This window comes from Sinohyriopsis cumingii, unplaced genomic scaffold (assembly GCF_028554795.1).
Source record: "Sinohyriopsis cumingii isolate HCF-2022 unplaced genomic scaffold, ASM2855479v2 utg000349l, whole genome shotgun sequence".
Taxonomy (NCBI): domain Eukaryota; kingdom Metazoa; phylum Mollusca; class Bivalvia; order Unionida; family Unionidae; genus Sinohyriopsis; species Sinohyriopsis cumingii.
Genome location: NW_028315889.1, coordinates 3,420,422 through 3,436,841, shown reverse-complemented (window position 1 = coordinate 3,436,841; position 16,420 = coordinate 3,420,422). Strand labels below are relative to the sequence as shown.

At 37.6% G+C, this 16,420-nt stretch overlaps 1 protein-coding gene across 2 annotated transcripts in view; it reads right to left on the bottom strand.

The window, feature by feature from the left end:
- LOC149774336 (protein pigeon-like) overlaps window positions 1-16,420 on the bottom strand; it is a 198,703-nt gene that overhangs the window by 86,054 nt on the left and 96,229 nt on the right. For both annotated transcript variants that reach the window (XM_089945450.1, XM_089945451.1), the window contains exon 17: window positions 14,124-14,291. In XM_089945450.1, the coding sequence (XP_089801576.1) occupies window positions 14,124-14,291 (168 nt within the window). The remainder of the gene's footprint in view (window positions 1-14,123; window positions 14,292-16,420) is intronic.

Sequence of the window (16,420 nt, the reverse complement as noted above, 5' to 3'; positions counted from 1 at the left end):
GCAGTATTAAGAGTTGGATCCAATGGATCCAGCATGAATGCACTCGGACTTAGTGACTTCTACTGAAATGACACAAAAAACACAAACAAAAGCAGAAACTAGTAATGTGTTGAAATTACAAGGTCACTAAAACACCATTGTAACTAACAGATCAATGAAAATGTTGTATCTGAAACCTATGGCCTTGATATAAACTTATGCACAATGCTTAGTTAATAATTAAACCATAATTCTATCAAAACAACGTGAAATATGAATAAATTAATTATCAAGCAGCACTTCAGAATTCTTATACTAAAAGGTCAATAACAGATGGAGTAAGCAAAATAAAGTCAAAGGTATGCTAACTTGTAATGACCTTGTATAAGGTCAATGACAGCATGGTGGGATGGTGGTCTTACAAGACAAAGTCCTGATAACTGACAAATCACAGAAAAATTGGTAGAAATGTTAAAATAAAGCATACAACCTGCAATACATCAAAAAATCTGCACAATAAATCCAAAATGAATGTTGGATGGCCCCATAGGAAAAAAAAGGGCTGGATTGTTGGAGGATAAATGTATGGCATGTAGTCTGCAAAAAGTGAAGCTACATACTGGCATCTGCAGGTATCAAGGGGAGGTAATGGGCAACAGCTATTACCCTTTGTCTGTATATATATATATATATATATATATATATATATATATATATATATATATATATATATATATATATATATGCGCAATAATCTGACAACAAACAGTGCTAAACTAGTATCTAACTAGCCTGAGCTCTTTTGACTCTTTAATGAGTCTTTTTCAATGGCAAATACAAAACATAGACAAGACAAACAAATAAAACAGAAAAAAGGTTATGTTTGTGAAACTTTACATGGCTGTTAATACAGGAATTAAACCTTTAAATGTATTATGCTTCAACTAGTTTGTTTCAGCTTGTTGCTGATACTGGAAAATATTTGTATTGACCTAGAAATTGTTAAGCCATAACGACATCTTTTATGTAAATTTATGCAAATTATATCCCAGATATTTCATCGTTATAGTAGTCATAGGCTACTAAGCATATTTAGAGAATTATTTAAAAGAAAATGTATCAGCTGCAAAAGATAATTTTATTTGTGCATGGCTGTCTTTTTCTAGTCTTCTTGGTTTAAACCGCTTGGTTTCAATGTTCTAAAGCGGCTTTCTTTCCTGGTCTGGGGACTCCAGTTGAGGTTGTGAGCAATAGCAATAAGTGTTATATCACTGAAAGTGTGGCCAGGGGAGGAGAAGTGTTCTGCAACCGGGCTTTTGTATAGCTTCTTTGTCATCCAATCAGATCAGTGAAGGTTGATCCTTTTGTGTAGCTTTTCAGTTTCTCCAACATACTGAAGGCTACAGATCTTACATGTGATGACATAAATGACATTGTCTTTTCTGCATGTTTTGTTTGGACCATGTATGTTTAGTTTTTCTCTAGTCACTGTACTAGAAAACGTCCTGGTCTCTATCATATGTTTGCAGGTTTTGTACCTTTTATTGCCACAGGGGCCAGGTTGACTAGGGTGGTCTTGTTTAGTGATTGGAGTTAGCTTTGCCCTGACCAGGATGTCCTTGAGGTTTTTTGGTGTCTGGTAGGCTACTACAAGTTTGTTAGGGAGAATTAACTTTAGTGCTTCCGACGATTCCACGATAGGCCAGTGTTTCCTTACGATTTTACCTACTTTGAGGTTGTCTGGATGGTAGATCAAGATAAATGGTATCCTATCAGCCTTTTCCTTCTTTCCATATTTTAGTTTGTTTAGCCCTTTGGGTTACCTTCATAATCAGGTCTTTGTCATAGCCTCAGTAAATTAAATGTTTCGATAGCTCTTCAAACCTTTTTAGGAATGTTTCATCATCAGAGCTAATTCTGCATATCCTCGGTGCCTGGCTATATGGGATGTTTCTAATGCGGTGTTTTGAGGGACAGCTCCTTGGGGGACGATACTGGTGTTTGTCACTTGGTTCTGAGTAGATGTCTGTATGAAGTTTGTTTTCTACCAGTCTGGCTGTTCAGGAAGATGTGGTTTGAGTTGGAGACTTCCACCATGAATTTTATTGAGGGATGGAAGTTATATGCCTTTGATATGAAAACATCCAGACTTTCTCTTCCATGTTGCTACAATATTTCTATATCATCAATAAAGCATACTCACTGGTATGGTGTAAGTTCAACTGATGCTAGAAGTTGACCCTCCAGTTTTCCCATAAAAATATTAGCATATGAAGGGGCCATTTTTGTACCCATTGTGGTTCCATTAATTTGGAGGTAGTTTTCTTCATTAAATTCAAAGTTACTGAGTTTCAGGACAAGCTCCAGGAGTTGGGCTAGGAAGTGTGAGGGTGGATTGTCTACAGTTCTAGTTTCCCATGCTTCTCTACATACCTGCATCCCTTCGTTGTGAGGTATGTTAGTATACAAAGATGTGACGTCTAATTAGACAAACAATGTACCTGACAGTAATGGTTCGCTTGCTTTGCTTTTTATGAGCTAATCTGTTGTGTCCTGAAGATATGATGGTAATTTGTGGACATGTAGTCTCATAAAATAATCCAAATATTCTTATATCCTTTCTGTGGGATGCCTGTTACCAGAGATTATAGGTCTGCCCGGGCTTCCTTGTTTGTGGATTTTAGGTAGAAGATAAAATCTACCTGCCCTTGGGTTTTCTGGGCTTAAGTAGTTTCTCATTTGCTGGTCTATGTGTCCAATTTGGTATGCCTTGTCAATACTATTAGTGATGGTTTTTGCATATTCTGGTGTTGGATGATGGTCTGGTTTTTGGTAGAACCTACGGTCACTTAGTTGTCTACTTGTAGCTGTGACTGTACATGGCCAAATAAGATACATCAGCAAAATCAGCTTTGTATTTGTTGACTGATGCCCTTCACTTTGGTTCAGCTGCTGGAAAATTTTTGTCAAATTGGTATATGTACATGGCTTATTCTTACAACCATCTTTGCACCTGGGGTAAACATACACTTTTCAGTTCGGTTCTGGCAGTATGATACAACTTTTTAACTGCTCCATAACCTGCTGCATGGGGATGATTGTAGTAAATGCAGGCTAAAAGATTCTCCATGAGGGTTCTCTTCAACAAGTCACACACTGTTCACTGATGCTACTCTTGGTTTCAAGGGGCTTGGAAACTGCTTGATGCGTCTGATGTGCCACAGGAATAGCAACCAATGGTGGTGGTGGTAAAGAGGTAACTTTTTCTTGCTTTCTTTTTCATTTCCTGTTTCCCTTCTTTCTTTTAGACATCTGTTGAAAAAGAGGTTGACATCATCTTTTTAACCAAAGTCTTGAGTTCTTCTCATTGGGGAGCAGAGCAAGGGGTATACAAGGATACTGTAATCTTACTAGGGATGCAAGCTGATGGTGTTTCAAAGACTTTTCATATGTCTTCTTCCTCTGGCATTAATGTGGTCATGTCTGTCTTGGTCACTGGGGGGGGGGGTTGGTGGCAGTGACTGGCTTTTCATCGTGGCCTTGAAATCTTTCAGAGTTGGTTTAGCTGTTTGGTCTAAAGCTTTATGGTGCAAGAGCTGAAGATTATGCAAGATTTGTCCATACCATTGCGATTTTTCCATTTCTGACAAATCGATGTGATCCATGAACAATTATAATACCTGCTGTAACTGTGACATCTTGGTCAAATTAGGATTGGGATGTAAATGAGGGGTCCATTGTTCTTGCCAAAGGTGGAATTCCATCAACTGTTTGTGGTCACTAAAGTCAGTTTTCATCCTTCCATGAGATTTTAAATTTCATCTGTGACATTTTTCCTTTTTTTATCTTCCTCCTCCTCCTTGTTTCTTGATGCTTCTTTAACTTGTCCAATAAGCTCTCAAAACAAAGAAGCAGCCACTTCTTTGAGCAAGGGTCATATCTGCATGGGGAGAATTGATCTGTGTTGTACCAACATCTTTTTCTTTTGATTGATGGGTATTTTCTTTTGACCATTTGATGAAGAAAATTTTCATGTTTTCCTACAATGTTCAAACAACATTCACATATGGTATAGATAATTTCTTTTGGGGCTGTTTGAATTTGTTTTTACATGGGTGGATGGGCTTTCAACAGAACTGACATGCCCCGATGTTTGGCCAAACAAGGCAGTCCCTTTCTTTTTGCTCTTTTGACAAGAGACTGCTGGTGGTGTGCACTTCCAAGGGTGACATATTTTTTCTTTCAGGAGTAAAAAACACTGAAGCAAATTGCCTGTCTTTTTTGTACTGGAATGCATCTCCCTGACTGGTAGTACACTGTGTCATGATGGCCATTACTCAATGTTGGGGGTTTGCAGCAGACTAAATCTTGATGGCTCGTTTGGATAAATCAAGCAAACTTTGTAACACTGTCAATCTTGGTCTTTGATCTTGGGGATGGTACTACTTTAGCAGCTTACGCTGCAACTAAGGAAGAAGTCAATGAGAAGTTTCTTTAGGTTTCCCTTTTTTGGGGCTTTTCTTTTCTTGGGACTTTTCTTTTTCTGGGCATAAGTCTGGCATGGCACCACTGCTCTTCTTCTTGGAACATCTTGGGGTTGGCTGCTGGGGCATTAGGATCCAGTTTTAAGATGGAATAAATAATGACATCTTCGCCTTGAGTTGGGGGTGACATTCCAAGTTCCTTGCACAGGCATGGATATGATCCATAGGAATGGTAGATGCATAGTGAAGTGGTAATGAAGATGACAATAAGTGGCATCGCTCTTGCTAGTAGAATAGTAAGGTACATGCAGAGCATCACTTTAATGGTGGTGGTAGTACTATTAGAGAAGTGTACCTGTTACGCTGAATCAATGATGTCGTAGGGTACAGCATCCATGCAATCACAAGGTACAGCATCACACTCAATTTTATCACTGAACTTGAACCTAGCGTTTGCTTGTGACTGTGTGAAATGATTTATCTTTTTTCTAGCTCTGCATTTGTCTTTGTAATGAAGTGTCAGTCTTGGAAGTCTTCCCACTGATATACTAGACAATATCAGTAAAGTGGTTTGGAAGTTAGACTTGCTTCTAGCAGACAATCTGAAACATTTTTTCCAAAGGGCAACTGATGATCTTGTGCGATGGTATCCGTACAATTTTGTGCGACTCCGGTGGTCACTCCGAAGTGTTGATCCTCTCCAGACTGTAAAGCATCTTGCAGCGCACCAATGTTGACCAGTTGGTTTGCTTGATGGTTCAAAATCAATCCTTTCACTCTGCAGTCAGTGTGCAATTCTCCCCATTTGTCTCAGTATTCATTGCTATAATTTTTAGGACCACCACCAGCAAAGCTAAGAATCTTGTTTTCAGGGTATGCATCTGTCCATGCCCATAAATAGTCTATTTCGATGGTCAGGTGAGGATGATCAAGGTGATGAATGTAGACACAACTGTCCATGTCAATGATCTCATAATAGGTGTAAGGTTTCATACAATTTTAAGTGAGTGGGCTGTCATGTAGGCAGTAATGATGATATTTCCAAATCTGTTGGCCAATACAAACTCTCTTCTTCTTCATAGTTCACCTGGATCAAATCTTTGCCAATGATGTCCAAATGTTTAATATATTTTCTTTTGTTACAGAGCATGTTATAGTAGAGGGAGGGCTCTGCCAAGTACTCCATCTTGGGTAAACACTGATGTTGCGCCATTTCTCCACACAAGCAATTCACCATGACTCTGGCAAACAAGCATCTTCCTTCATTTTTTTATGTGGTATAATGACTTCCTAAGAATGGAATTCCTCTTTGAATTTGTCTTGGTCGTGGGGTGTCTGCCACCTGGAAGGATAGCTGCTGGCTTCTTGTTTCACATTCAGAAAGGCATCAACATACCCTGAGAAAATGAAATTCTAGGTGTCGTCATCCTTTTGGTACTTTTTGGTCTTGGACTGTGGTAAATTTCACACATTTCTAACAGCTAATATCCCAGTTCCAGAGCACAAAGCAAATCCACATTGACCCACGTTCCTGTCAAAGCATATTCTTTTTGGAGGTGATGATAAAGTTGGTCTTGACTACAAGATTCAGCACAGGTACGACACAAAGGAAACACCAGCTTTCCTTGAGAGTGGAAAGGTAAGACATGGTGGTACAAGTGGGTGGGAGTCAGGACTTTGCATTTGATCAAAGACTTCATTTTGATGGATGTTTTTCATGTCAATGTTCAGCCAGCATTTATGGGTGTCCTGCTATAAAGTGACAATATTTACACACATCCAGGTATATGATTTCTTCTTCTTTTCCCTCATCTGCATTGTACAGCATTTGTTCATCCTCCATATAAACTGTCACATGGGTCTAGAGTGTCCAATACATTGTAACTTTCCACAATGCGCTTAAACTCTGGATTGGTTTTGAAATGCTGATTGTATTCATGCCCCCACATTTCAATCACCTGGTATCCTTCTTGCTCTAACTTCAGGCATTATTATTAAGTTTTCTTGTACAATCCTTCCATGGTGCTAAGAATTCATTTTTCATCAGATGTTTAGGATAACAGACAGGGCAATTGTGAAATAAGCATCCATTAAATTCATAAATAATCTTTGGGTCTTCTATGTCCCACCCATCCAGTGAATATTTTTCCAATTATCTTTTTGCCTCCTCCAATTCAGGATGTTGGATCCATATGTCTTCTTTTCACACAAGCAATGTAACCAGTGCACAGCTTTGGTTGAGTACTGATGTTCGATGAACTCCTTAGTTTAAGGGTGTCCAGCTAGGATGTTCTTGGGCATGAATTGGCTGTAGTACATTAAGGAGCATGCTTTGGTGAAGCTACAGGCTTCCTTCACAGAATGAATCTATCCTTGTTCCATAAAAAATTTTAAAAAATTTCCACAACTGTTACAATGCCATAAAACTCCACATGACAGCAAAAATACCTTAACATTTTTTCCTGAAAGTCAAAGGGGTCTGAAGCTTGCAAGTGGTACCAAGCACAGAAGGCTTCTCTTTGTTCAGTGGGCATATTGTTGGGGTCGTAATAGTGTACATCAGGCAAGCATGGTAGGACTGTGTGTTGATTGGCACTGGTACTGAAAGTGGAAAATATCCTTTGGTCATTTCATTTCTTTGCAAATATTTAAGGCACAAAGGAATGGCCAAATAACTCAAGGAATCTTTTAACTGTACTTGCCCCACTTACATAAGTGATTTTGGCTCATTTTGACTTGGGGGGCATTTGATGCCTTGTTCTAAATAGTATTTTTGAAAACATTGTCTACTGTATCCAAAAAAATTGTAAGCCATCACCATGGCAAAACAATGGCAGTCTCTGCATTGTTCAATGTCATCTTGACTCCATATGTTGTCACTTGGGTGAAATCAGGAAACATGGTTGGAATCTTGTTATAGAGAGGGCAATGAAAAGAATTCTTGCATGTACATCTCACACATTCAATGAGCTATACAGAAATTAGGAAGGTGAATGCCAGTCTCTTCCTTTCATCCTCCTACTCGATTTGTATTTTTGAATGTAGCATTCATGTTCCAAGTCCAAATTCTGGTGACATGCATATGAGATCTCCACAAGTAGAACACAATCTCAGGAGTTGGCAAGCACTTTTCTGCTGTGAACCTTACACCATGCGATGTTTTTGCTAACACACTGGGATGACAAAAGCCCTTTGACAAGCTGAGCAATGGATTTGTTCCTGTCTTTCGTGAAGGCAAGGTTTAGAGACTAAACATCACCAACATATCTTTCTGCAATGAATGTGTTGCTCACGATGGCTAAATCCTTTGTTGCATTTATCACAACAATAAATATATCCAAGGAATGAAGTGATAGTGGTAATGGCATTTAAATGTTCTTCGTGATGATAGCCACAAATATATTTTCCTTGAAACACACTTCCAACATGCAGCATAAAGCCAAAACTTCTTGCGGTTTTTGCATTTTAAGAATGCCACAGGCTGTGCCTTTTGATAGTCCAGCTTGCTTAACAGGAATTCTGCATCTTGTTGTTTGATAGGTTGAATGCTTTTCCAGACCCATTTCCATTCTCAGTGTCATTTTTCTACTCAGCATATGTTCAACCCACGATGATGACCCAGGCTAAAGATATCTGGTCTTGGGTGTTGTTAATTTGAAAGATGCTGCACTTGGTGCTGCAAATGCCATCCACCAATAACACTTTTTTTGTGTCCACTCCCTTTTGGAAGTGATATGTGGGTCATGTAAAGTGTAGCTTTGCCATCACTGATTTAAAATTGGTCATTTGATTGGTGAACGTGTTGAATCTTATCGATGACTTTGAAAGGTGTCTGTTCGCTGGGCTGTTAAACTCGATCCACATGGGTGACTTCAAACTGTCATGATAAAAGAAGAGTCTTCAATGATCATTTTGGCTTGACATCATTGTTTCAGTGTGGTTAACAAAGAACCTTTGCTTTCTTGAGTAGCACTTTGGACCTGAACTCTTTAAACTTCACTGTGTAAGTGTAAACAATCATTCTGAATTTTATGAAGGAGCATTATTCTATCTCTCAAATGTGGTAATACTTTTCAGGTTGAATTTTGATGGAGGTAGCATCTCTTGGTCTAGGAGAAGACATGAAAGGTATTGCTTCAGGCTCACTCATGTCATCTTCATAAGTGCTGGCATGGATTTGAGCCAACACTTCCTCTCATGTGCAAGGCGATAAGTCATGCCATGGCCACTTACTTTCTTCTTGTCTCTCATTGAAATTGTGCAATCATTTCCTCTTGATTGCAAAATTTCATTTGAGTTTCTACATGAAGTAGACCCCTTTTTATAGGGTTAGAGCCTTAGAGTATTCATTCAGTTCTCAAACAGTCATGATGGAAAAACCAACATACATCTAGCTTCTGGTTAGATCTTTGAGGGCATCATACAGAGAAGATGAAGGACTACTTCACCTCTTGAGATACAAGTGAAGATATTTGCTATATCTGTAATAAATATGGACACTGGTCTCCAGACTGCCCACTTCTTCCAAACAAGTGAAAAGTCAAGATACCTGTTATCACTGTCAAGAGAAAGGGAACAGGTCTCCAGAGTTCCCTAAGAAAAAAGAGAACCCACGAAAAAACAAAGAGACAAAAGAGGAAAGGGGTTAAGAAGACCCCCATAATCATCCAGAAAGACAAGAAAAGTGATAAAGAGGAAGAGTATAGAGATTCAAATGGAAAAATAGACAATGGAATGCTTGTTGATGTGATGTGAAATTTTATTTTGATTTAAAAGAGAGAATATACTAGAAAGAAAACATGTCTCTTTTCTTGTTTTTTACGATAATGACCTACATGCATATGTATACCTTTCAAACATCATTGCAAAAATAAGGGATTTAAATTGATTAGGCAATCTTTAGTTAGTCTCTCTTTTCTAGAGTGGTGAGTAGCCCTTGGGTCTTTGTTTTTTAACAAACTCATGCATTGACATGATGAGCCTTAACTGCCTTATACCCTTGCTGTGGCCAACCCCTATTTATTCACCTGCCACTGTGGATGATTTGGTAGTGATCACTGCTGCTGATGGTATCTCAGGGGTAGTTAGTGTAGAGGAAGTGATGACTGGTTTGGTAGTTTGTGCCTCAGGAAAATCTTTTTCACTTGGGTTGTGTCAAAGAGGTTTGATACATCTGTCTCAAATACCTTATGTCTAGTAGCACCATCAACATTTGACTTTCACTGTCCTTCTTCTGCTGGTGTAAAAATTTATCTAATTCTTCTTTCTATCTCTGTCTAAAATACTCTACCCAAGGTAAAGAAGGAGAAGGCAGTGAAGGTACCAGTACAAATTCTTGTGAAGAGGAATGAAAATTGGTTCAATCCCAATTAAAATCATTCACTTGTGGAAGCATAACCATTATTGTTTTGATAGCTACCTTGCAATCACTCTTTGTCTGACCACAGGTGCAACCCAATAGATTGTCTTCTAAGTTTCCACCATGCTCAAAATATGTTGCATCATCTCACTATGGACGAATACAAGCACACCTATATATTGCATGTGACATCACATGCAGTTCTTTTCTGATTGGAAGAGAGACTCTACACTTTGAATGAATTCTGTAATGCACTTTTGGATTAGTGAAACATGTCAACTGGTTTTGATCCACCCTCAGACTATAAATACCAGTGGTTCACCTCATGGATTCATCTGTTTTCATGTCAAGATGTAGAGACACGTTGAGTCATCTACTGTAATTTCAGGGGTGCTGCTCAGCTTGGACAACACTGTGAAATCATAACAGACTATTAAGAAGATGACAGATATGGTATTTGGAAGAGAAGGATTTATGTAGAGAGGCAAGGCTATCTAGAATCTTGATGTATGGTTCAACTGTGAGATGAAGTTTAAGAAAGAAAAGACCACTGCAATTCTCCATAAGTTTACTGTCTTTGGTTAAAGATACTATTTCACTCTTGCAAAAAAAATTGTTTGTGTCGTATAAGTATTTGTTTTTGTATGTTTTGGTTGTCCCCATAAACACTTTTGACCCTATAAACATTAAACATAATTTTCCATACCTACTTTGAACATAACACTTGAACATTGTTACTAAGTTCCTGTCAGACTGAGGTCAGTCACTTGTAATACCATTATATTTTGAGGCTATAAACTGTTTGAGGCTATAGTGCCATTCCCATGTTAATTTTCTATTGAGCTATATGGGCTCTCGCACTTTGGGGTATCGGCAAATGCACTGAGATTAAGGTGGTGCATATCTCATATCTATACATATCTAGAGGCACGGCATGGCATCATAATCTGATGCTTCTATTGATTACCAGTCTCAATCATAGAATGAAAATCAGAATCCTCATCCATTGTCTTATCATCAGTGACAGTATCAGAACTAAGTCAAAGCTTCAAAGATGAAGCAGTTATCCAATGTATCCAATGCCTATGAAAGCAGGTGTGCAGAGTTCCAGCAGTATATTGCTAGCAAACGTTTCTGTGCTGGTGGTTTTAATATTCATCTACCAGGTTTGCAATAGCTCTTACTGCTGAGTGGATCATTGATAATCCATGGGAATTCTGTAATCCAAATATGTTTTAGAACATCATTTTGGTTAGCTAGGGTCATATTATTATGGGGATTTTAGCCTCTAGTGGTTTCAAGGCATCCAAATACCTCCCCATATTGGCATTGGGAAGGAAAAAGCATGCATCATAACACATAATATAGATGCAGAAGAGTTTTTAACTGGAGTTACTAGCACTTACTGTATGGAGATTATACACAAGTTATTTCCCTTTTTATCTCACCCAGCAGATCTGATAGCAATGCCATAGAATCGCAAGTGATCATCAGTAACAATTTACCATATTTTTTTTCATCACATGATCTTTTTATTTCTTCAGAATGATAAAATGTACAATTTGTCAATTAAATTTAGTCAATTGACCTATCAAACTGGCCAGAGGGACTGGCTATTTTCTTCTCTGGCACCAGTCTGACATAAAATTAGCAGGCATCGGACCTACAGGCTGGCAGCAATTTAGCATACTGTTTGCAATATCATTTTGTCTGCAAGTGCAAACAATCCATGCAATCTGATCTTGGTCTGTGTTGTAGAACTAATGGCATTATGCAGAAATTATTGTTCTTTCAGTTACAGTGACCTTTAAACTAGACCTTTTGACCCCAAATTGACAGGCTTCTAATTACCCCAAATGCAAGCTATTTACAAAGTATGGTAATGGCAGAGGGTGAAGAACCAGAATTACTGTGCAGAAAAAACAGGGAAACAAATTAACATATGGACAGACAGTGACACAGCATGTTATGCCATGCCTTAATTCAAGCATATAAAAATGTGTAAGCATGTATATATGGTGTTAAATTATATATATAGTCCACTCCCTCGATAACTCACGCACATCAGGGTCCAGAAACATCGACCGCACTATAAGTGAGGCGCGAGTTATCGAGGAACCTATAAAATAAGCCCAAAACCAATAAAGTGATTGACGACATAACAGAGAAATAAGGGGGGGGGTAGGCAGATTATACTGTTGAATACTCACTTTATAATCGTTCTGAGATTAAATGTTAATAAATATCTCTTCATAACGATGTACTTTATTATTTCCTCATAGGACAACATTAATTTCAGGATAAATTACAGTATATTGAGGCGATCATCGAAAACATTATTCCACGTGGTTTCCGTTCGCTTAACATGTGTACCACTTCACACATTGTGTACTATGTCACTAATTTTTATGTTGAATTGGATACATTCTAGTTTTATTGTTTGATCCAAATTAGACGTTTTTTTATATACAAAAGATCAACTCTTTTCGAGAAACAGTGTCGATCGAACGATAGATAGATAAATATTTTTGAATGTGATAGAAGTAAAATGGAAAACAAAAAAACAAGGGTTAATCAGTACAGACGTATTTAATTGTCTACAAATTTAAAACAATGTAAATTAGAACAAGTTAATACATGCCGTTGGTGCCATGCTTGACAAATATCAATTCACTTTTTGAAAAAATCAGTTATTTTTGTGTGTGTGTGTTACTCCTTGGTTTCTCTGCTGCCGAGCAAAATCCCTCAGATTTCTCAACTGCATGAGCTTTACGTAGTCAACATTTTGGGTCTCCAGCCACCTTATGGCAATATCAAAATATTTGATTGCTTCCTGTGCAGAGGGGTGGGGGGTGCAACATCTGCATCTGCATCACTTTCAACACTTGTGTTACTCCAGTTAGAATCGTCTTCTGCTGCAAATTTGTTCGCTATAGAAATAATTATAGTTTCATCTGACATGTATTCGGCTGTGGGGCAATCATTGTCAGCACAAATCCACTCCTCCATATCATCAAGAGAAACGCCCAACTCAGGACCATGAGTCTGTACAAATTTCTCCCAAACAGCCTCGGCATTAATGACATCAGTTTCACTGAAACATTTGAAGTCACTATCATCGTCGATGTCTCTGTTACTGTTTTGCTTTACATCAAAGGCAGCTCCAAGACCCTTAATCCAGCACCCAGAGGTCTCTTGTAATCGATTTTTTTTTTAATGCAACAAACACTTTCCCAAGTTGTTGATCAAAACAAAGCAGGCATGTACATGTAATTAGGTTCTCACTGAAGTACTCACGGGTTTCGATGTGACGGTCGATTGACACTTTTCATGTTTTCAATGAACAGAATATGTTGTGATTATAATGTTTACACTGAAATGGAATTAAAGGATTAGAACGTGACTTTCACACAGGAAGACGTTTAATTGGTGTTTATTTCATTCTCTGTTGCCACCTGTTAGCATTTACCAGAAGTTTTCATTGATCGCTATTTCACCAGACTGTTTATTTACAGTATACTGACAACTATTTATCATAAAAACTTACATAATATATGACATCTTTAAACAGAGGTCTCGCTAGGATTTTAAAACTGGGTCTTTCTGCCTCTGATGTCAATCACTAAATATCAGTACATTTTCTCACTCGGTCGCTAGTCAAAGCCTTTGAACTAGCCGCCTAGCTGTTGCATCATGTTCTTTTTTTTTTTTAATGTACTCTTATAAAATGGCAACAGTACATCAAAGAGTCTTTCATCACTGAATTCTGTCATTGTAAATATCAGCACAGTTAACTGATCAACACATTTTCCCACAAAGCAGGTGGCTGAAACAGGACCAGCAAATCTTTTAATTTTCCCGTGCACCTATTACATGCGTACAGAGGACTCCCGCCTCAGTGATTTTCTGCGTCCCAGATAAAAAATTGGCATCCAAATACGCATAATTAAGCGTTTTCGAGATCTCTGAAATTAATTCTTCTTTAGAACTTGCAAATTTCAAAATATGGATTATATTTTTATGGGCATTAATCACCATTTTCGATGATAAAATGAGCAATGTATCAAGGTTTAATTTATCAATTCTTATCGTAATTTTTTCATGTTCAGCATATTTTAGAGATATTTTAAATATATTATCTCTGGAAAAAATCAGGAGCCAAGATGGCCACCGCGTTATAAGCGGGATTGCGAGTTGTCCGGGTGCGAGTTATCGAGGGAGCAGTGTATGTGTATATATATATATATATATATATATATATATATATATATATATATATATATATATATATATATACCTACCTTATCAAACTGTCCCCTAAAGGATTCTGTGATTGTGAAGGGTATAAGCCTCATACACTCTTTGTCCAGCTGGCGTCTCATGCTGATGTAAGTCATTCCCATCAAAAACTCTCCCATCAGACCAGGCACCTCAACACTACATATATCATTGCACACTATCTCAAACAACTGAAATGTAACAGCCATTGAAGTGTCCTTTATAAACATATATGTAACATACAAGATCATTGGGCTAAATATATATCTATCTAGGATAATAGTATTGATTATATGCTTAGATACAAGATACATACATCTCACCAGGGTACTGAGCTCTTGCTAGGATTTCACATCCCACACCTATGCTTATGATGTTATTTTTCTCCTCTTCAAAATAAAAACAACAAAAATTGGACAACTTAAACACTGATCATTTAAAACCTCTGCTGAATGACTTGCTGTCATGGTGAAGAAGAACATTCTCTTTTCTGTAACCTTGGAAACATTTCCTCCAAAAACCCAAAACAAATCAAACATTTAATATAATTCAAAGTACTCCTCCTTAATTCCAACTATATTTTTTCATGTCAGAAAATTTTTCATCAAATGCAAACCTATTCTATTTGGATTTTGTGCCATAGAAAATCAAATCACTATACAGGAGAAAAAGCTATTTATAACACATAACAATAAAATAAACTACTCTACACTTTAAATGGATTTATATCATCATTAAAGGTAAATTTTAATCAAGTGCTTTACCTTTTCCATCAATTCAATTGGCAACTAAATGCACTTGAATAACACCGTTTTGTAAAATTATTTTTAAAAAGAGTCCCATCTAAGGTTCATATCTCTCCTTAATCTTGTATTGACTTAAAAGCCAACTGTAATTAGAGCAAATGCATGTGAAAGCTGGGCTGAAATACCACCATGCAAAATTATTTCCATTTAACCCTTTACCTCATAGAGCATAGTGACAAAGTGCAGCACGCTATAAATAGAACACCTGTTACCTAGCAGACCGCATCCGCATAGGCATGCCTGTGAATTGTTAAGCAATGTAGTGGTGTTACGTTTAACAGCAGTTTTAACCATTTTACGTTTAAGGTAGACATCTATTATATATGGAAAAATTGAAGAGTAAAGTCCAATTGTTATAGCTGTGTAATTATTTTTCACAGAAGAATATTTAATGTGCTTTAAAATTGAGAGAGAACTCATTCACCGTCATGTCAGTGAGGCCGTGTGACCGACCGTAGCTGCCATTTCCCATACTCGAAATTTACACGTTTTTCGTCTGTGTCTACATCACTAAGTCATCTGAATTTGATAATCAATAAAAACTAATTGCTGCTTACATAAATATCATAGCCTTTACCAAAGTTATTGAATCTTTCGTGGTTGAGATTCTACTCGTGAAAACTTCGTAAGTACTGAATGAAATCCTGCCTGTGAACTGTTAAGCAATTTAGTGTATGTTACGTTTAACAACAATTTTAACCATTTTACATTTTTGGTACACATATATTTATATGTGGAAAAATTTAAGAGTAATGTCCGATTGTTATAGCTGTGTAATTATTTTCCACAGAAGAATTTTTTTATGTGCTTCGAAATCTTGAGAGAACTCGTTCACCGTCATGTCAGTGAGGCCGCATGACTAACCGTAGCTGCCATTTCCAATACTCGAAATTTACAAGGTTTTCGTGTGCGTCTATATCACTAAGTCATCTGAATTTGATAATTTATAAAAACTAATTGCTGCCTACATTAATATCAGAGCCTTTACCTAATTTATTGAATCTTTCGTGGTTGTTATTCTAATCGTGAAAACTTCGTACGTACTGAATGAAATCCGCAGCTGCCATTTTGGAGAGTGGAGATTACGACCCAGTTACTTTAAATAGCAGATATCGACCAGTGCATGAATAGCGACCACGTGATCTGACGTAATTGTCATTCGCAGAAATGAATGTAGTATGTAATAGGGGGGTTTTCCCCGAAGGTGGCGCTACGAAAACTATCTCAAAATGGCTGATGTTTACAGCAGGCGTCAAAAGGCGCTTCTATGCGAATCTTGCAGAGGCGTCAAAAGGCGCTTCCATGCGAATGGAGTAGAGGCGTCCAAAGACGCTTGTATGAGGTAAAGGGTTAATTAAATTCCAAATGTACTACACTCAGAAGTCAAAGTGTCAGGATAATATTAGAAAAATTTTGTTACAATTGGCCGAGAGGTTTGCAAGATGAACTTGGAGCTGTCAAATCTTACATAATATGGATATTGCACAACGAAGAACACATACAATGTGCAGGAC